This window comes from Carassius auratus, chromosome 13 (assembly GCF_003368295.1).
Source record: "Carassius auratus strain Wakin chromosome 13, ASM336829v1, whole genome shotgun sequence".
In the NCBI taxonomy this organism is placed as follows: domain Eukaryota; kingdom Metazoa; phylum Chordata; class Actinopteri; order Cypriniformes; family Cyprinidae; genus Carassius; species Carassius auratus.
This window is the reverse complement of record NC_039255.1, coordinates 10,863,723-10,885,091: the sequence shown is the minus strand read 5'-3', so window position 1 is coordinate 10,885,091 and position 21,369 is coordinate 10,863,723. Positions and strand designations below refer to the sequence as shown.

General features: G+C 38.5%; 1 protein-coding gene across 7 annotated transcripts; it reads left to right on the top strand.

Annotated features, from left to right (window-relative positions):
* The first annotated feature begins 1,017 nt into the window (after positions 1 to 1,017).
* LOC113112625 (LIM domain-binding protein 1-A-like) lies at positions 1,018 to 21,102 on the top strand. 7 transcript variants are annotated; one of them, XM_026278355.1, is made up of 13 exons: positions 1,018 to 1,147; positions 1,308 to 1,347; positions 4,151 to 4,251; positions 15,052 to 15,154; positions 15,347 to 15,392; positions 15,913 to 15,988; positions 16,208 to 16,310; positions 16,462 to 16,634; positions 16,961 to 17,083; positions 17,820 to 17,903; positions 17,986 to 18,109; positions 18,200 to 18,339; positions 18,867 to 21,102. In XM_026278355.1, the coding sequence occupies exons 4-13, from the start codon at positions 15,148 to 15,150 to the stop codon at positions 19,095 to 19,097; spliced, it is 1,107 nt and encodes a 368-aa protein (XP_026134140.1). In that variant the 5' UTR covers positions 1,018 to 1,147; positions 1,308 to 1,347; positions 4,151 to 4,251; positions 15,052 to 15,147; the 3' UTR covers positions 19,098 to 21,102. The 7 variants fall into 7 exon arrangements, with proteins under 7 accessions (XP_026134140.1, XP_026134137.1, XP_026134136.1 ...); XM_026278352.1 differs by having other exon boundaries at positions 18,200 to 18,345; XM_026278351.1 differs by having other exon boundaries at positions 1,019 to 1,147; positions 16,205 to 16,310; positions 18,200 to 18,345.
* Positions 21,103 to 21,369: the final 267 nt, after the last annotated feature.

The window sequence follows — 21,369 nt, the reverse complement described above, 5'->3', positions numbered from 1 at the left end:
AAAAGCATTAGTGACCTTTAATTTGGAGCAAGATAAACTGGGGGAGTGACTTTGTGTCAGACATGTGTCACTTTTCTCACATCTGATTGGTCCAACTTCAGTTTGAGATCTCTAACCCAGAACATAACCTGCCCCGGAGCAGGTTAGCCATGGAGTGTAAGTTACTATTATGCATTTATGCATTTTGACCATTCATGTACACAAAAACAGTGTTTTGTTGGCCTGGAGAAACTAACTTTTGAAAACAAGAAGTTCAGGTTTTTGAAAACAATACCTTTATCATCTTCATTTAAAGTACAAAAATTTGTGGAAACTATGAGGTCATGCGTATGCATATTATATGTTCAGTCTATAGATATGTATGCAGTGTTTCTTTACAAAGTGACATCGCCAACTACCGGCCTGGCATGCATAATGCAGCATTTTTATTTGTTTGCATAGATCAATGTGAAAAGGGATTGTTTTGACAATGTTGTCACCTGAATAGAAATCTTTTCAAAAACACAAAGGAAAAACTTCTCTTCTTTTTGTTGTCGTGTAAACACCCCAAGTTTTCTCATTTAACAATGCCACATAAACTTCATTCGTTCAACTTAACTAGGCAGACACCTTGCTTTGTTTAACATAGAGTCTGTAAGGATCCGTCTCCAAATGCTGATCGGTGACCCATTTAGCATGTCCTCAAATAATCTTCACATTAAGCAGCGTTGGTCCTCATCTTAGGTCACAGGTGGCTGGGCTCCTGGGGCCCAGAACGAGTAGAGTTAATTGAACACAAGGCGCCCGTCCCCCTGCCTACGTGCTCGCCGTCTGAGTGGAACAGTGTATTTCCAGCGAGCGAGTGAAAGACAGAATAATGCCGTGCCTTGTGTGCCCCGGCGAGCGATCACTGCTCTGCCGTTGCCATGGTGACAGTGCCCTCGCTGGGTACAGCGGGCTGGAGAAGTTGCTCTGGCTCTGCGTCATATTTATTCCAGTGGATCCGTATGCTCTCTCCCGCCTCCTCCTTTTTGCTCTCCTCTATGTTCTCTCTCTCTCGCTCTCTCTCTCTCTCTCTCTGTCCATGCTTTTTAGGGCTAATTGACCCAGCTCCAGATCATCAATACGTCGAGCTTCGACTACCACAAACAGCACAGACCCTGAAAAGGTAAAATGTGTTGAGGCAAACAATATGGAACTTGATTAGATTAGTTTTTATTGAACTAAGGCCATTTTAGTATAATAAACTGGCTGCATTTTGTGTTGTTTTCATGCACTTAATTGGATAAAGAGTTGATTGTAGATGCTTCCTCTCTGTTTCTCGACAGCGTGGCAGCACCTGGAACACCACCGTGACTGCGAGCGAAGGTAAGTGAGTGTCAGCGCACCCAGGTAAACATCTAAGCTTCGACAATGGTGGTGTCAGAGGAAAGGCAGGAGGAATCATCTTTGTTTTCAGCAGAGCTGCGAGTTGGATTGTGAGCGCGTGTGACTGAGGACGAAGGAGAGGGAGAGAGGGAGAGCAGGACCTGATTGTGCAGTCTGGTGAAGTGCATCTCCCAAGGCTCAGGGCATCAAAGCCAATCTGTGGTTCTGAAAACAAAAAGCCATTTCCTACAGCAGCGCAAAAAAACCCTTCTTGTTTTTTTCTCTCTCTTTGTTCTTCGCTCACTGTGTTTTGGCCTGCAGCTCCACTCAGCTAAGGAAAGTAAATCAGAGTTCATTAAAGGCATTTTAGGAGTAAGTAATCGCAGGGACTGATTTTACATCTGAACTGGCTGGTTGTTTGTGCGCATGTGGGATGGAGAGTGTTGTCTCTCTGTCACCATATTGATTTTGAGTGACAGGTGACATGTAATAACAGCGGTGCGATGAAAGCAGTGCCTTGATCCCTAGATACGCCAGATGAGAGACTGTGAAATCAAGAGGTTGCTGAGTGCTCTCGCACTCCCCCCTCTCTGGAGTTGTCAGGCGGCTTTGACATGGGACGTAAAGGACCAGTGGTGTGTGAGATTTGGTAGTTAGAAGCACAGCCCACTGGAGGGAGAGGCTTTGAGAAGGGAGAGCGGGGCAGAGCGAGGGAGGTGTCGGATTGATCGCGGGACTGACACGGAGCGGGTGCCATGTGGACAGAGACCTCTGTCCTTTCAGACTATGGGAAAGCCAGTGAGTCTTTAAAAAAGGGAGGGCTGAAGATGTGAATGTGCACTTAGACAAAGACAGATGTGAATCTGATGTGCTCAGACAGTTTTAGATACAGGTTCTGGAAGAAATTAGACACCTTAGCACTCTCTCTGGGCTGTTTCTCCAATGTCCCAGTGCTCCAGGTATGTTTGGAACCATTTTCTTGTCTGTTCAAATAAATAGCAGTTGCACCATTTATAGAACAGGGTATTTGTATGTTTTTGGACAGATTCCATGGAAATACCATGGTATTCTTTGAAGTACTTTGATGTTCCATTTATTTAGACATCTTGCTATATGAATTTGGTAACAAAATCATTACAAATAAATCACAGTTACTATACTCAATGAAAAAAGATTTTGACCATAATATTCTTAGAAGTAAATGGCATTCTGTATGAATATTTTAACAGTACCATTATTTTGTCATTATGAATAAATCACAGTTATTATACTTACTGAAAAAGACACATGTAATGGGAAAAACCAAGGTACTTACTGTATCTGGATGTTCCCTGGTAGATGTTGTCAGTACGAATTAATCACAATTAGTATATTTACACTATATATGTGTGTGTGTGTGTGTGTGTGTGTGTGTGTGTGTATATAACATACTATTCCTAAGAGCAGAAGTAAAAGCAGTATGTAAATAGAATGGTATACGAATATGATTAACAGTTTAACTTCCATTAACATTACAATTTTTGTCACTATGAATAAATCACAGTTATTGTAATTACAAAAGCATGTTTTTGTTTGTACCATGAAAAATTGCCATGTAAATACCATCTAATCATTGTACTCTCACAGGCACTGACATTAAAATTATAGATATGAAAAATTCCAATATTATATATTTTCCAATTTAATATTCCAATATTTTTTTACTCTAAATAAATGAAAAAAGAAAACAAACTAGAATCAATCATTTCAATTCTACAAGTGAATTTAGGCATCACAATATTAAAATATATACAGTATAAAAATTTTATGAATTCATTAAGGGTTATTAAATTAGTGTCTTTTTAATTAATATTTACTATACTAATACTACTTATTTATAATTTGCTAATAATATTTATGTAAATATTCACTATAAAATATGTGTACACGTAGTACACGTATATTGGTACACGTATATTAAATATTAAACATACAATATTATACAAATATTAACATAATTGTTAAATGACAGCAAAGGTATTTTAAATAGGCATGTACAATTGAATATCAATTATATATATTAAAAAAAGCAATTATGTTTTTATGCCTAATAACCAATATGGTACCAATATATTGTGCGCATCTACCCTACTGTACATTTTTTGTGAATTTATCAATCAGACATAACAATGTACAACAATGCAGGTTTAAGGAAATGTACAGGACATGGAAAGAGCAGAAGGACGGCTGTATGAGGAAAAGGCAGATCAGTCATGCAGCAGATAGAGTGTGTGTGTCTCACTCTGGCAGGGGTGAGCTGTACAGCAGACCCCAGGGAGCATCAGGAGGGCAGGCTGTACGTGTGCTTGTGTGTGTGTTTATGCAGTGTGTCGTAGCTTTACTAGGCGGTAATGACTCCGTGCCTCTGGGCTCTGGCTGCCTCTGTTTATCTCTGTTAGCAGCACAAGGCAAAAATAGGCAATACATGGTGAGAAAAAAAGAACAGCATCACATGGCCAGTGTGCTCTAAAATGTGCCTCACAGGTCACTTTGACAATGTTGGCTCTCGCTTTCCATCTCCCTCCCTCCCTCTCTGATCCTCTCCTGTGTCACACACACAAACACACACACACTCTCTCACTCTCATATTTTCTCCCTCCCACAAGTATTGCAATTTGCATATTAATGAACCTGGGCGCAGTGTCGAGCAGGAGTGTAATTCCTACTTCCTGTTTCTCGCTGAGCTCTTGTTTCTACATTTTGATTTTTTTGCGCCCTCCTCCTGCTGACTCCCCACCCCTTTCTGCCTGTTTCTATTTTTCAGAAGAAGCCCATGCTAACAGTGCGTGGACTGAACAACACCATTTCATTAAGAGCAGTGCCAAACATGTGAGAAGATGTCTGTTGGAGGTTGTGCTTGCCCAGGTAAGAGCTTTAATTCCATCTCTTCTGCATGCACAGCTTGCTTGGGGTTGCATGGGGTTTTGGGAATGAAAGGGAGAGCGGTATACCTGGAAGATTTCACATCTCCAATAATGTAGAGCCACTTAGGTCATATGTTTATTTGAACTGGAAAGGAGCTTTAAATAAATCAGCATTCGTGTATGGTGACATTTGTTTTAGAAGTTCATTTTAATTCTGTATGTAATGGCATTCATTTGTTTGTGATCTCGGATCAGAGAATTCCTTGACATTGCTGTTGAATAGCTTTTCTGACTTGTGTGCATAATTTTGTGGAGTGCTGTCCTTTCGTCACATGACGTCAGCTCTCGCTCACATCTTAAAGTGCTTTGCATAGAGAAACAAGTAAAGGCTTTTGATTGAGCAGGACACTGTGGCAGTTTAACTTCTGACGGTTATGAAAAACATATTCTGTTTGTTTTTGTTTTTTTCAGTAATCTTTTTCTGAAAGCAGTATTAGTCATTGGTTGTTCATTTGTGCCGATGCCAGGGAATAATATAAAGATTGTTTCTGTAATGGAAAAACTTCTGACACTAATTCATTCAGCTGCATTGTAAACATTTTTCACATGCTTAAGGCATTTGAAATCGAAGGCATTAACTTTTTGGGCAGCTGTCCTTGCTTTGAGATGATGTTGAATAGAGACATCTTAAACATCTGTCTTTACTAATTTATACAGGATTGCACAATCAGTTACAAGCATAAATCACTGTATGCACAAATCAGAAAAATAGCCATATTTTACATATTTTAGCACTGCTATATCCATGGCTTAGTGATGTTCCTAAACACATGGCTTCATGTTGGTGATCTAACAGCAAGTATCCTCATAGGGAAACTCAATCAATGGCAGCATGACATGTTTGGCCATACGGTATACCTTGTGTAAACCCGTCAAGAGTTACGGAGTGATAATATACAGCTGCTTTCCCTGTTCTTTTGCCATTTGTAACTTTTGGAAATCATAGTGTCTGAATGTTACCTGTTGGCCCTATAATGAATGAGCATGGCTTGTTTGAGTGTGGTCAGAATCGCAGTGATGTAACATATGTTGACTTTGCTGTGAAACCCAGCGTGCACCATCACCTACACAGAGAGGACAAATTTACACCACTTGACACAAGGCACTCTTGTTTCTGACCCAGTCTTTTTCTCCCACAAGTTATAGTCCTTGGATCACTTAACTACGTTTTTTAATCGAGTCCATATGTTCAGTCTATAAGAGTTTCCAAGTACCAGACTTCTTGTTCTTAAGATCTGTGGCATCGTGGAAAGCCAATCACTATTACAAGGCACGTAACGTCTGTCCTTTCCCTCACTGCGATAAAGATTAAAAACAAGGTGAATGGCATCAAGACAAGTTTGAACCAGTGTGTGGGGATTGTTTTGGTGCTATAAACACAAGGCAAGCAGTTTCTTAAGACGTTCTCAAGTCAGATTTTTATCTCAGTGCAAGAGCCAGCCACAAAAGCCTCTCTGGCAACCCTACTGATAAACAAGCCAAAATTTGGCACGTTGCGTTTGTTTAAAATCAAGTCACAAGGGTACATTTTTACAAGCGTAGTCATGGAAATTTCCACAGACATGTGTCCTGTCTGATTGCTTTCCTTTTTTTGTGAGGAGGGAGGCGGGAAAGAGGGCGAAGAGAAGAAAGAAGGAGACTGGGTGAGACTGAAACAGGCTCGGAGCATGAGAGACGGCTCTTTCATGCTTTAGTGTGGGATCCCACAGTGCTGTTTCATAAAAGGCAGAAGAGCACAGTAAAAAACAGCTGGTGATGTTCACCTCTGTCAGAAACACGATGCAATCTGTGCTTACAGCGCACGCCCCTCCTCTTGACACAGGTTTCGTTTGAAGTCTGGTTTGTTTACATTCCTCTGCTCATGTGGGCTGCACGTACAGTGGGCCGCCGTGATCTTCCTGTCTGGATTCGTGGATCTATCACTGAGCACGGATTGCACACTTTTAATGCCCTCTTTTATAGCTTTGTTTGAGCTAGATAACAACATTTTTCAATTTTACTAAGCTCCATCCAGCTGCTCTCTGCCACCGGACTCTCTGCCTTTCACCCACAGGCACTCGATATCAGCATGTGTCCTGTTACCTCATGCAGAAAGTCACATGGCCCCTTGATTAGAAGGAAATTACTTTAAGCAAAGCTAAAATAGCAACCTGGGTCACAAAGCAAGCCTGTTTCAAGTTGGACAACAATGAAAGGGTTAGGGTGTGCCTGTCACGTTGGGAGAAGCTGCACTGATTCACTGTCTCTCTACTGGATTGGCAATGTCTGCGCATTTAGTGTGCATTTGTGTGCGCGTGTGCAACATCTCCTCCCTTTCCAGCCCGTGGCTCACGGATCTGTCTCATTACACAGAGCTAGAACAAAATGGCTTCCTGTGCAGAAAATCAGCTCCCCTCAACTTGTCAGTGTAAGATGGGGATGTTACAACTCGTTATGTCACGTGTCACCTGTGGTGAGGGAATATTAGATGAGAACTGGCAGTTGCACAACTTCACCAGAACAAGAATCAATCCCCTGTCTGAACAAAAAGTAAACATGATTTTATGGACTGAATTAAGATTTATCAGTGGTGCTTGGTAGGATAAGCATAAATATTGCTATTGCTTATATTTGTATCTGTATTTGTATTAGGATTTGGCATGTGACTCACTGTTTGTGTAATGGATATGAATGATTCTTTAAATTGTGCAGTTGGATGATGAGAGGTGTGCTGTTACTTTTCCCGTTATTTTCTAGTCTCGCATAGCCAGACTTTCAGACTGATGGCTGAAGGTCTGGAATCCATGACAGCGTGCACTGGCCAAGGCCCGCCCATGAGGCTGTTTGACGGACATGTCAAACAACCTATCATGGTTCATTTTGTTTCAGCGTCACATTTCAGGGGTTGGAAATGTTGCCACAATAACAGACCGCTATGTAAAACTCTCGGATGTGTTTTAAAGATTCTATGATTTTCTAACTTTAATTATTTCACATATTTTTGAAGATCCAGCATTAAGTTGATTCTGATAAGCGCTCGTCGTCACAATTGTAAACATGACGACTTTCTACTTTCGTGAGGGGAAATGATAAAGAACGCAACACACGTCTCCCAGATATCCTGTATAATTCAACCAATCCTATGACGACTTCGAAACTCCTGAAGTGTTTCCAATTTTGTGTACTATGGCCCTGTCCCAAATGGAGCACTTCATGTGCACTTTTGGTAGTGCCCGGTGTTAAGTCCTTGAGAACATATAGGGGGTCCCATTTGTCATTTTAGCATTCAGAAGGGTGCTTGCAAGTGCCCCCTTTGCGGCCGTTATGCACCATTGATCTGAAGGTCTGGAATCCATGGCAGCTTGCATTGGCCAAGGCCCGCCCATGACTTGTTAATGTTTAGTCAATGGTGGCTGAAACTTGACTTTGTTATTATGTAGGCAGCTAATTCAGTAAACAGTTAATATTGTTTTAATTAGAAAATTAAATGGTTAATAAGAAGTTAATATTAAGCAGCACACAAGTTTTACACACAATATTTCCAGTTACATTGTCCGCCCCACCATTCTTGCTAAAAGAAGCCAGAAACACGCCGTAGTAATGGTTCCTTCCTAAATGAATCATTGTATTTGAACAAATCGTTTGAGTGAATCAATCAATGACTCATGGAAGCGCTTGAATTCAAAATAGTCATGCTACTCTTAATATATTCACTGTATATTGCAGAAACAATAATAGGCCTAAGCTATTAAGCTATTCTGAATTCCATGTCTCATTCTTGATTGAAACGTGTTTTTTACCAAATCATTTAATAGACGATCAAATGGCTCCCTTATACTTATCAACACCGACTGGTGTAATAATGAAGTATACATGTGCCTTAAGAAATTCTTTCATTAGACTACTTTGGTCAGCAGCCCTAGAATCCAGAATAATTTTTAAAAGATGTCGAGGTTAGCAGGCCAGTAACCTGCTTTGCTGCTACCCAAAACATTCTAGCCACTGCATACCAACACTCTATAGATCAGCAATTGTAAATGCAAGAATGTATTGTAGAGCTACAGTAATAAAACGAGTGAAATATGTAAAATGTAATAAAATGAGAAGTAAGCAAAGGCATCTGTATCTTGTAGAGTGACAAGGATCAGCTGTTTACTACTCTGTGATTTCCAGCTCAGTGGCTCCTGCCCCGAGATCTCGATAAACTTCCATGACCCTGCGGCTGCTGATGGAACACACTGAGTATGATTAGAACAGACCCCACGCTCACTCTGAAGTGTGTATTTTAAGGTGGGAACACCTGAAGTGCCAGAGCTGATTTATTCCCAATGATATTATTTCCCAATGGCAGCAAATGTGTTTTACTCAGTATGTTTTACTGCTCATTGATTTTGCTCAGCATTTTCATCAAGTATTTCTTCCCACTGCTTTTTGAAGTCTGACATTGGTGTTTGATGGCATCGAGTGTTTGCCAACAAAGTCAACCAACAACCACAATTACTCATTAGTCATTTATCAGATGCTTTCATATCCAAAGTGACTTATAGTATATTTATTACAGATCCAATCCCCACAGAGTGACCTGAGCTTAAGTGCTTTGCCACATCTTTAACCACTAAGCCGCCACTGTAGTGCAGCAGGAGGCAGAATATTCACTGTATATTTGTAAAGCGTGGGCATTTCAGAGCCCTCATCTTATTTCCTCTCACAGCAGTGCAACGTGTGTTTCCAAGTGATTTAACGGCTTAAAGAGAAAAAAAGTCTGTCATTTTAATCCAGCGGTGGGTTCACTCAGCTTTGCATAGAGTACATCTCTGTCAATCAAATGCTTGTAAGAGTTTGAGGTGGTAATGAGTAGTTTGGGACGAAAAGAAAGAAATCACCTGTAGAGCATAAGCTTTAGAAAAGGCCGAAGAGACCGTTTGAACATCAGAACATCATCATCTGGAAAAACAGAGGCAGATGTCCTTTGCTAGTATCAGTGAGTCATGACTGGGGTCAGTAAGATTTAAAAAAAAATGTTTTTATACTTTTATTTAACAAGGGATCCATTAAATTATTTAGAGTGTTACAAAATATTTATATTTCCAATAAATGCTATTCTTTTAAACTTTTTAATTATCAGTAATCTTTTAAAATAGTTGTCACACAAATATGAAGCAGCACAACTTTTCAACATTGATAATGATAAGAAATTAAGACAAAATAAGCAAAGAACGATTTCTGACTAGATTAATAGTTTTCCAGTCTGTGATGACAGAATAACAGTTTTATTAATAGGTTTAATAGAGATCTCACATAGAGACACTTCAGAAAAAAAACTAAAACAAATTTCTATTGACTATAGAAAGAGTTGAGAATGACTGTATACGATTTCAATAATTTCCAGTCAAACTTTGAAAGACCTTAAAATTTCTAGGTTTTCATGGATCGTGGGAATCCTAAACAAAATGTTCACATGTGCGGTAATATAAATGCTTAATCTGAATCTTGGGATTTATTACATCGTTTTCATGAAAAATTCAAAAGTGTAGACCTTCTTTTGTGAACAGCGCATGAGATTCCTCTCCTCCTCATTCGTCTGAGTGGAGGACAGACATTAGATATGATTGCACTGCAGTCATTCCCCCACAGTAGTTAGTATGGCCCTCACATATGTCGTCTGTCGCCAGAGCATTATCGCGCTCTGCCAGCCGTGTAGCTGTGAGCAGCCTGGGTGAGCGTGAGGCGCATGGCTCCTCCTGTGCTTGTGTTTGGGAGAGATGAGGCAGTGGCATAACAAAGAGCCCCTGGAGCACTCAGACGCAAGCAGAGGCCTCGTCAGGGAGAGAGATTTTGTCAGTCATGTCGGTGGAGGATGGAGTTTTCCCACAGAGGCAATCCTTCATCCAAACCAGAGGAGTTAAACTGAGAAAAGCTTCACAATTGCAGATGAAAGACATTCATAAAGCTCATAAATGAATTCAACAAGGGCCCCCAATGGACGTTTAGCTGCATGTCTGGATGTGCCATTTAACCAAGCAGCTTATTAAATTCATCAGTTATCAGAGCATGTTGAGGTACTTGTCATCCTGATTTCAAATGCTAAATATATAATAATCAGTGGCTCCATTAACACTCATGTATAATATATTAACAAAACAGTTTTCTTCAGAAGATTTGGGGTTTAAGCATGTTCACGACGCCAGGGGGCGATGTTGTTCTGTCTGAGGGAGTGGAGGGGTCTGACCCATCACACGTGCCTAAATGACCCACAGCAGTTCATTATGAATTCATTATGTACTGATTTGACCCACAGCCAGTTTAGTAGCCAATTTACTGTAGATTGTTTAGTAAAGTCTCTGACTTGAATGCTCTTCTATCATTCTGAAAGAGACAGTCCACCTTGTCATCATTTACTCACCCTCATGTCATTCTTAACCCGTATGCCTTTGTTTTTTTGGTGGAACATAAAAGAAAATATTTTTGAAAAATGTTATAATGGAACTCAACATTCTTCATTTATTAAAAATGACACTTTTCATCCTGATTACATAATTTTAATATAATTAACAGGAAAAACACAAATATTGACCTTTTTTTTTTGATTGATTTATTGACCAAAACATTTAAATAAATTATCTCTCTCATTATTATTGCTTTTTTGTAAGTTTCTCTTACAGTCCTCTCAGTATTTAATTGGGTTTAACCTCTTTATGAAAGACAGGCTGACATTTATTCAAGTACTGATATCAAAAGGCAAGAGTTCAGCATGACAGAATTTGCATATTTATTTGAGTATTTATTTATTGCCTGTGAAGACACAATAGTGGATTTGGTTTTCGTGACATTGCCAAAAAATACAGACAAATTACAGGACCAGTTCCTTTGCGGAAAAAGTGCTTAATGCGGTTTTTGGATATGCCTCACCGCAGAGTTTATTTCCATAACTCCTCGAACACCTGTCTGTAATTTTGAATGTTTGATTAGAGTTTGGAACTGGATCTCCACGGCTGAGCCAGCAGCCTTTAGACCATTTCCAGCCCAGATCTTTTGCTATAAGCAACACCATCACTCTGCTATATAGCATTGGCATTTGTTGATTGCAAGTTATGATCAAACTGAGTCAGTCATCTTAGCTTATTTTCCATATAACTCTTAAATAAATAAAATCAACTTAAAGTCTAATGTCTTATAGATCTTAGCTCTCACTAATCAGGTGCCTTTAAGACACACACACACACACACACACACACACACACACACACACACACACACACAAAATCTTAACCATCTATTAATTCTAAATGCAAGTTTTCTACACATTCTGTAAGTCTCCAATTCCTTGTCTGGGCATACATAATTATTCAAGCACACAAGGGCTTATGGGTATTTCCACTGTCCCTCAATACAGCATGAACTGGTTATTCTTTAGTTTTACAGTATTTTACTAAAGCAGCAGAACATGAAGCCTGTAGTGATCTCACAGTCAGATTTTTGGTTATTATATTGTAGCAAATCAGATAAACATTATCAATTCTGAAAATTAGGTTCTATTTTACTGAAAATATATTTTTGATGTATAACACATTAAAAAGAACAGCATTTATTCAAAATGGAACTCTTTTAATATAGTAACAATGTAAAAGTATTTTATTTGAGAAATGAATGTTTTATTCAGTAAGGATGTGTAAAAAGTGATAATAAAGACTTACATTGTAAGAAAAGATTTGTATTTTAAATAAAATATGTTCTTTTTAAAGGTATTCATCAAATAATCCTGAAAAAAAGTATCAGTTTGAAAAAAATTATATTAAGCACCACAACTGTTTCCAGCATTGATAATAAATCATGATTTCTGAAGGATCATGTGACACTAAAGATTGGAGTAATGGCTGATGAAAATTTTTAAAGTATATTAGACCGGTATTTTAAATAGTAATAATATTTTACAATATTACAGTTTTCTGTATTTTTGGTCAAATAAATGCAGCCTTGATGAACAGAAGCGGCTTCTTTTAAACTGTTACTGATCCCAAACTTTGAACATCAGTGTATATAAAGGACACATTTAAATGTTTATTAAAAAAAAAAAAAAAAAAAAAAAATATATATATATATATATATATATATATATATATATATATATATATATTAAATAATTGTATATCATGTATATAACAAATAATGTATGCATGTTTCTTGTATATTTTAGAAATATATCAAATATTTCAAATGCTGAGAAACAGCTGCATTCTGATGTTTTTAGTATTTTTTTTTACTATATATTTTATAAACAAATATATAATATATTTAACTTGCACATATTCTGATGTTTTTGTAATGCATTTTGCTATTATTATTAATCAAAGTTATCAGCTTAAGTGCTAAAAGCTATATAAATGGTTTTAGAGATCTTCTCGCCAACAGGGTTTTCAAAAGATGTGTATGTGGTGTAAACAACATCCTCTCTGCGCTCAATTAAGTCGTGTGTTATTTATTTATTCATTCATTCATTTCCTGTAGTCAACTCGAAAGTGTTTTCCTTTGACATACATACAGTATAAGCTTTCGACATGAAGTGTCCTGAATGCAGGATGAGGGCTGGGGGAAGGGTGGTCTTGACTGGAGGAGAGCGCGCGAGGGGTTGATGCTCCAGCAGAGCAGAGAGTGTTGACGGGGGTTTCACGGATAAGAGAGAAAGAAGGCCTGTACCATTGTTTATGAACAGGAACAAAGGGTCGCACGGGCACTTTTCCTCGTTACCCCCTTGAGTCCAGTTCCCGTTTAACAAAGTCTACAACTAACAGCGCTGAAGCTGCTTTTTGCACACCACCATGGTTTGACGGGGCTGGTGTTTCAGCTCACCTCGCTTTAACGACAGCGACCGACAGACCGGGATTATAAACCGGGAGCACCGGGAAGAGAGCGCGTCGAATTCCATCTTGGATTCCTGCAGGTGCGCTTGTGCTTCAGTGCAACATTACTTCATAGCAGCATTTCGTTTTAAAGCGGGGACGCGTGAAAATAAAGGTGTTGAATTGCGTCTCCATGTTGATGCTTTTAACGTTGTAGATATAATCGGCGAACCTGTGCAGGGCCTCGTCTGTGTTCCGAGCCAGGCCTGGCTAAGCTAGGATATCAAGTTTGTCGTTACAGTAGACGAATAGCAAGATTTGCTACAAATCAGTTGCTAAAGATAAATCAGCAATATGTGTTTTTAATTAAGTGCTGTTTGTTTTAATAAAAGTTCAATGCACTTTATTTTGAATTGTGTTAAGTAGTGAGACAACACTTTAATAGTAGCTTAGCACAAATGTTCACCAACAACAGAGAGAGGAGGATAAAGTTAGTATTAATCTGTGTGAAAAGGGCATTAAATACAGTCATTTGATATATCTGTTTTTAATGGCTTTAAATAATAAATTTTGGATTAAAATGGGCATTTTTATAATTGTGGTAAATTTGGTGTAAGCTTTAGCTTAAATAGTGTAATTCCTAACGACATGGCTAAGAATTAATAAAGGCATTATTTCTATTACTTCTTTATATGTAAATTGAGAAGTTGAACATGAATGTCTTAGTTTATATTATGCGGATTATTAAAACTCACAGAGCCTCAATATTGACAGGATGGTGCATCCGACTAGCAAAGTGGCAGATTTTGGAAGACTCCCATGCAAAACTTGGAAGTATCAGCGCAGTGTAATATTGTGAAAAGTCATGGATATTTCTATAGTAAATATAAATGTTTATTGTTATGCTAAATTCAAATTATTTAATCAAATATCCATAACATAAGAAATCATGAGCACAATCATGGAAATTCCTTAATCAAAAGTTATGGGGTGATCCTTTATTTCCTTTTTATTTCCATCGTATAGCCTTTATATATATATATATATAGTGACACAAATGTGCAAAAATCATAAAGTACACTTTATGGATAATGTTGCATTATAATTATTGACTGAATTTTGCATTTCATTAGATTAGTCTCTGTTCGGCATGTTTTGTGGTTGTTGCTTTGAGCTTGCTGTTTCAGTTAACATGAATTACAAAGCACTAACTGGAGTTATATGAATCCTTTATTACAGTATGAGGTAGTTAGTGACATGACGTGTAGCCAGGTATGGAGTCCTCTGCATTTAACCCATCCAAGTGCACACACACACTGTGAACACACACATCCATTTTTGCTGCAGCGCTTCGGGAGCAGTTGGGGTTTTAGTGCCTTGCTCAAGGGTCTGGCCTCAGTCGTGGTGCTGAAGGTGGAAGAGAGTGCTGTACATTCACTCCCCCAAACCTACAATCCCTGACAGTACCGAGACTTGAATCCGTGACCTTTGGACACTCTAACCAATAGGCCACGACTCCCCAGGGAATGTAAGCTAGAGGGAAATAATCACAATGTCACATGATCACATAATGGTGTTTGCTGACCAGCGTGTGGGCGGATTATCTATCTTTAAAAAATGTATCACTAATTTATTAAGATAATTAAGTATTTAAAGTAAATTCCTTCATTTCCTTCAGTCTCAGATCAGCATGCATTTCACTAAGCTAACTGCAAGGCTTCACAGTGAACACAAATCAAGTCTTCTTAAAAATTATGATAAAGTTATGATGAAGTCATATGATGCATCAGAATTGTTCTGGATGTGTGTTTTTTTTTTTTTTTGGCCTGTCTGTATATATTCTTTGAATGTCTGTATATTGTAGATATAAATGTACTGTCTGAATGGTGTTCTCTTTCTCATTATATTTCTGTTTCCTGTTCTAGGCTGTTCGTCCAAGTCCTTCAAGCTGTACTCCCCAAAGGAGCCCCCCAACGGTAGTGCCTTCCCTCCGTTTCACCCAGGCGCAATGCTGGATAGAGATGTGGGGTGAGACTTATGTTGTGATTATTGTTTTACATGGTGCAGAACACTATGTGTGTGTGTGACCATTTTATAGTTTTAAAGTAACAGTTTCTTGACATCTAGCTAACATCTGTCTAAAGTAAACTGATAATATGCTAGATATGTAATATGAAAGTTGCTTATTTGAAATTCTTCATAATTGCCCTTATCTTTCAGTCCCTACGCCGATGTATCCGCCGTCTTACATGGAGCCTGGAATAGGGTAAGTACTTATTTGGCAATTAACATCTTTGTCTATTACATTTTCAGGAGACAGACAGCGGGGTGTAAATACATAGTGGATGTACTAAATCAAAAAAGCTCATGTTTTAAACTCTCACAGGCCTTTTCAAGACTCTGCTCTGCCATGGAAAATACTGTTTATGTTATTTGATTATTTTCTTGAGAAAAGTATAATTTTTCTTAATATATTATTTAAATGACTATACACACTACTGTTCAAAAGTTTGTAGGTCAATAATATATATTTTTTTTCCTGGAAGCATTTACTTATGCTCACCAATTACTGTGTACTGTTATTACAATTTAAAATAACAGTTTCTATTTTAATATATTTGAAAATGTAATTTATTTACTCCAGTCTTAACTGTCACATGATCCTTCAGAGATCATTCTTCTGATTTGCTGCTGAAGAAACCTTTCCTATCAGTCTTGCTGAATAAAAGTATTAATTTATTGGAAAAAAATAGATAATAGATTGACCCAAAACTGTCATGTTACAGGAGGCACACACCGTTTGGAAATCAAACAGACTACAGAATATTTGAGCTCAACAAAAGACTACAGAATTGGACGGAGGTAAAAAAAACAAAAAACTTTCACATTCATTAGCATTCATGGTACACACATTTTAATAGGGAGTGTCAGATATCCTGTAGGATAACAGTAGTTTGTTTGCATGCATGCAAATCATGCAAAAACTTGCAACGTACATGTTGTTTGTAGCTAATTTAAGTTTAAGTTTCTTTTAATTAAGATTGTAGTAGATGATTAGTGTTTTTTTGCTTTTCTCAGCAGGACTGTGACAATTTGTGGTGGGATGCGTTCACGACAGAGTTTTTCGAAGATGATGCAATGCTGACGATCACTTTCTGTCTTGAAGATGGGCCCAAACGATATAGTAATGTTCTGTTTTGTAAAGTCACTTCAGTGGTTTTAATGTTTGCATTTGAATTTGATTTGAATAATCAAATTTAGACTGATACATAAGGAAATGCATTTATATTTTGGTATTCCCCGTAACTGAATTCAACATTTTATCATGTTTCAAGCTATTGGGAGAACGTTGATCCCTCGGTACTTCAGGAGTATTTTTGAAGGTGGGGCCACTGAACTCTTCTATGTGCTGAAACATCCCAAGGAGTCTTTCCACAATAACTTTGTGTCCCTGGACTGTGATCAGTGCACCATGGTTACACAGAACGGCAAACCCATGTTCACACAGGTATCATTTTTCTCTGTGTTTGATACAGTTTTAAAACATTAACTAAGCATATTCCTTGGTATGACCACAGTTACACAACTCACTTCTTGCAGTTTATTGTCAGAAACAAATCCTAAAAATTGCATTTATGTGTTGCCCGTTCATTTCCTTTTCAAAGTGAACGTGGTGTCAGAGAAGGCATAGGTTAACCCTTGTTGTGATCTCATGTGGAATTCAGAGTGCTTCCATTAAATAAGAAATAAGAAATTAAAAGTAAGTCAAGTTTATAGCAGGCCATCTCCACTATTACCGTTTGACATAACTGAGAAGTCCTGTCATCTCCTCAGGTGTGTGTGGAGGGCAGACTGTACCTCGAGTTTATGTTTGATGACATGATGCGTATTAAGACATGGCACTTCAGCATCAGACAGCACAGAGAGGTCGTGCCGAGGAGCATCCTGGCAATGCATGTGAGTTTGGGATATTCAATCATACTGTTTTTTTGCTGCTACAGCATCTATTCAAATCATTACTAAAAGTTTAGAGTGAGGAAGTATTTGTTGTTTTGAAAAGAAATGACTGTTTTTATTTAGCATGGACTTGGACACATTCAATTGATCAAAAGTAGCAGGAAAAACATTCATAATGCTGCAAAATACTTCCATTTCAAATAAATGCAGTTCTTTTGGACTTTTAATGCATCAAGAAACCCTGAAAAAATCTTAGTAAGGTTTCCAAAAATGTTAGGCAGCACAAACATTGATGATAACATTTCATGGGCACCAAATCGGCATATTAGAATAATTTCTGATGGAGCATGTGACGCTGAAGACTGGAGTAATGGCTGCTAAAAATTCAGCTGTCCCATCACGTGAATAAGTTACATTTTAAAATATATTAAATTAGATTTTGACATTATATTAACACAGCTGCAGTTATATTTTACCATATTACTGTTTTTGCGTAATCTTTGATCTTGTAGCCTGGATGAGCATAAGAGACTTATTTCCAAAACATTTAAAAATTCTACTGATCTCAAACTTTTAATGGTACTTTTGCCATTAATTTAGAATTTTTAGAATTTTGTTTAGTAGATAATTGCAGCTGTTTTGTTGTTGTTTTACTTTATAATGTTCAAGACATTTTAGGAAAAATTATGTCTGTACTATAATTTATGCTGATAAACATAAATTCTTTCCCCAACAGGCCCAAGACCCCCAAATGCTTGACCAGCTATCAAAAAACATCACAAGATGTGGCTTATCAAATTCTACGCTGAACTACCTCCGAGTAAGTTCATTTCCATCAGTCTACAGAACGATGGATGTGAATTACAACAACATCTCTTAACAGTTTTTTTCCTCTCCCACAGCTTTGTGTAATCCTGGAGCCCATGCAGGAGCTGATGTCCAGGCACAAGACGTACAGTCTCAGCCCACGAGACTGCCTCAAAACCTGTCTGTTTCAGAAATGGCAGAGGATGGTGGCCCCACCAGGTGATGATCGGGCAACTTTCTTCTAATAGAGTGAAAGATCCGGCAGTGTCCCACATGAGTCTCAGATATCTCCACTTGCTCTTTCTCCAGCCGAGCCGCCAAGACAAGCCCCCAGCAAGCGAAGGAAACGGAAAATGTCTGGTGGCAGCACGATGAGTTCTGGAGGAGCCAACAACAACAGCAACAGTAAAAAGAAAAGTCCAGCCAACAGTTTTGCCCTCTCCAGCCAGGTACCTGTAAGCATCTCATTTTAATGCCCATTTTGAGCTTTGGGAGATGGGTAGCGGGAGGAGGGTGAACCAATGCTTCTATTCAAGTTATGGATAATATTAGGAAGACAGACCCAACGTAGAGACAAGTGGACATGATCCAATGCTGGGCAGTCCCTGGTCCTTTAGGGCCGCAGGTCTGTGGGTGTTTTGTGCTTTTTGTCAGTCTGTTGGGTGTTTTGAGCTCCAGAGACGCAGCCAACACTAGAGACCCGAGGTGGAATGAACCCGTGCAGCACTCAAGGATCCGGGATGCCCACCATGGCAGAGCTTTTTAGTGTTCAGCATGGTGAACGTAGCCTTTTCTCATACAACTCTGCTGGTTTAAGTTCCCGTGCTGATTTGGGCTTGTAGTGGGCAGGATAGTGGAGGTGTAGTTCCTCAGTGCCTTCTGCAGTTGCGATGTGGTGTAGAAAGCCACCGCGTCCCCCTACGGAACACCCCCGGGTTGCGGGGATAACGTTTGCGCCCCTTCCTGTCCCCTGCAGGATGTGATGGTGGTGGGAGAGCCCACTCTGATGGGAGGGGAGTTCGGGGACGAGGATGAGCGGCTCATCACGCGGCTGGAGAACACACAGTTTGATGCGGCCAATGGCATCGACGACGAGGACAGTTTCAACAGTTCCCCCGCCCTGGGCACCAACAGCCCCTGGAACAGCAAAGCTCCCTCCAGCCAGGAGAGCAAAAACGACAACCCCACCTCACAGTCATCACAGTAGAAGTGTTAGGGGCTAGCGAAAGGCTGGAGGACACCTCGCTCACTTGCTCACACGATCCGGTCCTAGGTTTCTGCCTTGACGAGTCCTCAATTGGTCACACATGAAATTGGCCCTCCTCCTCCTCTGTCGCCATCAGACATTCCGTTTTGTTGATTCTTTTGTTTCTTTAAGAGTCGTTTCCCAACACCATCCGTTTCTGTGTCTCGTTCAGGCTTAGTGATCAGGCTGTGGGTTATTGTTCCAACCTCGGGTCTCTCTGTGCGTGCTGTGCTTGGACACGCATGGCCGTTTCTGTTGTGCTCACTTGACAGGAAAGCATCACTTTTTATCTAACCGTTTACTGATATGACCATTGTGTGCACCTCAGATTCAAACCCAACGCTCCATTTTTAAAAACTCAATTATTTGTTTTGTAGGACCTGGTTGGAACAAAAACCTGTACAGTTCCGGAGCTTGAGGACCGGAGTTGAGAACCACTACGTAAAGTCCTTTAAGTAAAATGTAATAAAGTGTAAAGCATCGAGGTTCTTGAGTTTGGTCGTGCCCGAGATGGTCACTGAGAGCTTGCCTGACCATTACACCAGACTCAAAAGAAATGTTAGATTTTTTTTTTTTTTTTTGCATTATTTTTAGTTTCTTGTTCTTTTTTAAAAAAAAAATAATAAAATAAGCAAGCAAACAGAAAACTCTAAATATCCTTTGCACTCTTGTCACTGTATTTTGGATCTATTTTTTAAAAATGATTGATGGATTTTGTTCTTATTAAAACTAAAATAATTCTAATCTTTAACTGGAAAATGCGGTCAATCTCAATGTAAAATAACAAATTTTGTATTGTTACTGTTATCAACATCATTGTAAGTAGATAAGCTTTACACCTCTCTGTCTTTCTGTTTCTGTTTTTTAATCGTCTTTGAAAATGAGATTACATGATGAATGTCTGAGAACTGCATGTGTCAGACATTAGCTATTACAGCTGTAAAAGTCTCATTGTTTGCAGGATCTAAATCCAACACTGTTGGTGGCACATTTTGTCCTGAGACCGAAGCTATGAACATTTTGTTTCCTGGATATTTTTAGCCAATTGAAAAGAACAGATCAAGCTCAATACCTGACATTCACATGGAATAGTTTGCTTGAAAAATCTAGCATCTAACGTCAAATTAGTATGCCAGTTATTGTTTTCTTTACCCGATGCTACAGACCAAGGAGCAAGATCCTTATAATTGACACATTTATATAATGATTTTGTTTTTTCATAATTTTGTTTGTGTATTTGTGATTGTATATTTAAGATTGTAGCCAAGTTCTGTATAAGTGTAATTCTATTAACTCTTCTCTAGGACCCCTGTGAACCTTCAACCCTTCATATGTCAAAAGTAAAGCTGAACCTTTCATTTCAGATTGTTTCTAGAAGCATTAAAGGTACATTTATCTTTCACCTGAGAAAGGTAGATTATAGTTTTTAAGTCAATGTACAATGTATTTATTTTTTTAAAGTCTTTGCCATTGCATTATATATCGAGATGATACATGTTGCTGTGTATTTGATGTTGCCTCTGTACATTATTTTACTTATGTTTTTTTTTTTCATTAACCTAAGATGATATATAAATCCTTGGATGACTCCATAAGAGTTCTTAATAAACTTTGGTTAATTTAAACATGATCCAGATCAATAATTCCAGGCTGCCTGTTTGAAGGGACTGTGTACTGGGTTTTAAAAACACCAGAGGGCACTCCACTGTAAGGCTTCAACTGATTTATAAAAATGGTTAAATGCAACCATTCTAAGGCATACAGATAAGAAAATAATTTTTCTTGAATACTTCACTTGTGAAATACGGTGTGGTTTCAGCTTCATTTCTCAAATCTGCTATTAAGCAGGTATGCTCTTTGTTTTCAGAGCACCTTTGTTTGTCGTTTTTGTACAAAAATATATTTTGCCTTGTGTCTGCCATTGACAGTTGATATATGGTACCAATAAAACACATTTTCACAAGCTATGTTACCTGGTACATGATTAAAATGCACATATTCACAGTACATTACAAATTATGAGAGGCTTCCTGGTTTCTGAAAAATGTGAACAACAACTCTTTATAGTCAGTAGTGTTATTGACACTTCATTTATCAGGTAGATCCTCTGCAAACAGCTCCTGATCTAAAAGTGTTTATGTTGAACTTTAAGGTTAGAGCTGTGTTTGCTAACCTGGTTGTTTATAAGTCATGACGGAGGTCACCAGGAAGCATTCTTTACTTTTTAACAGAG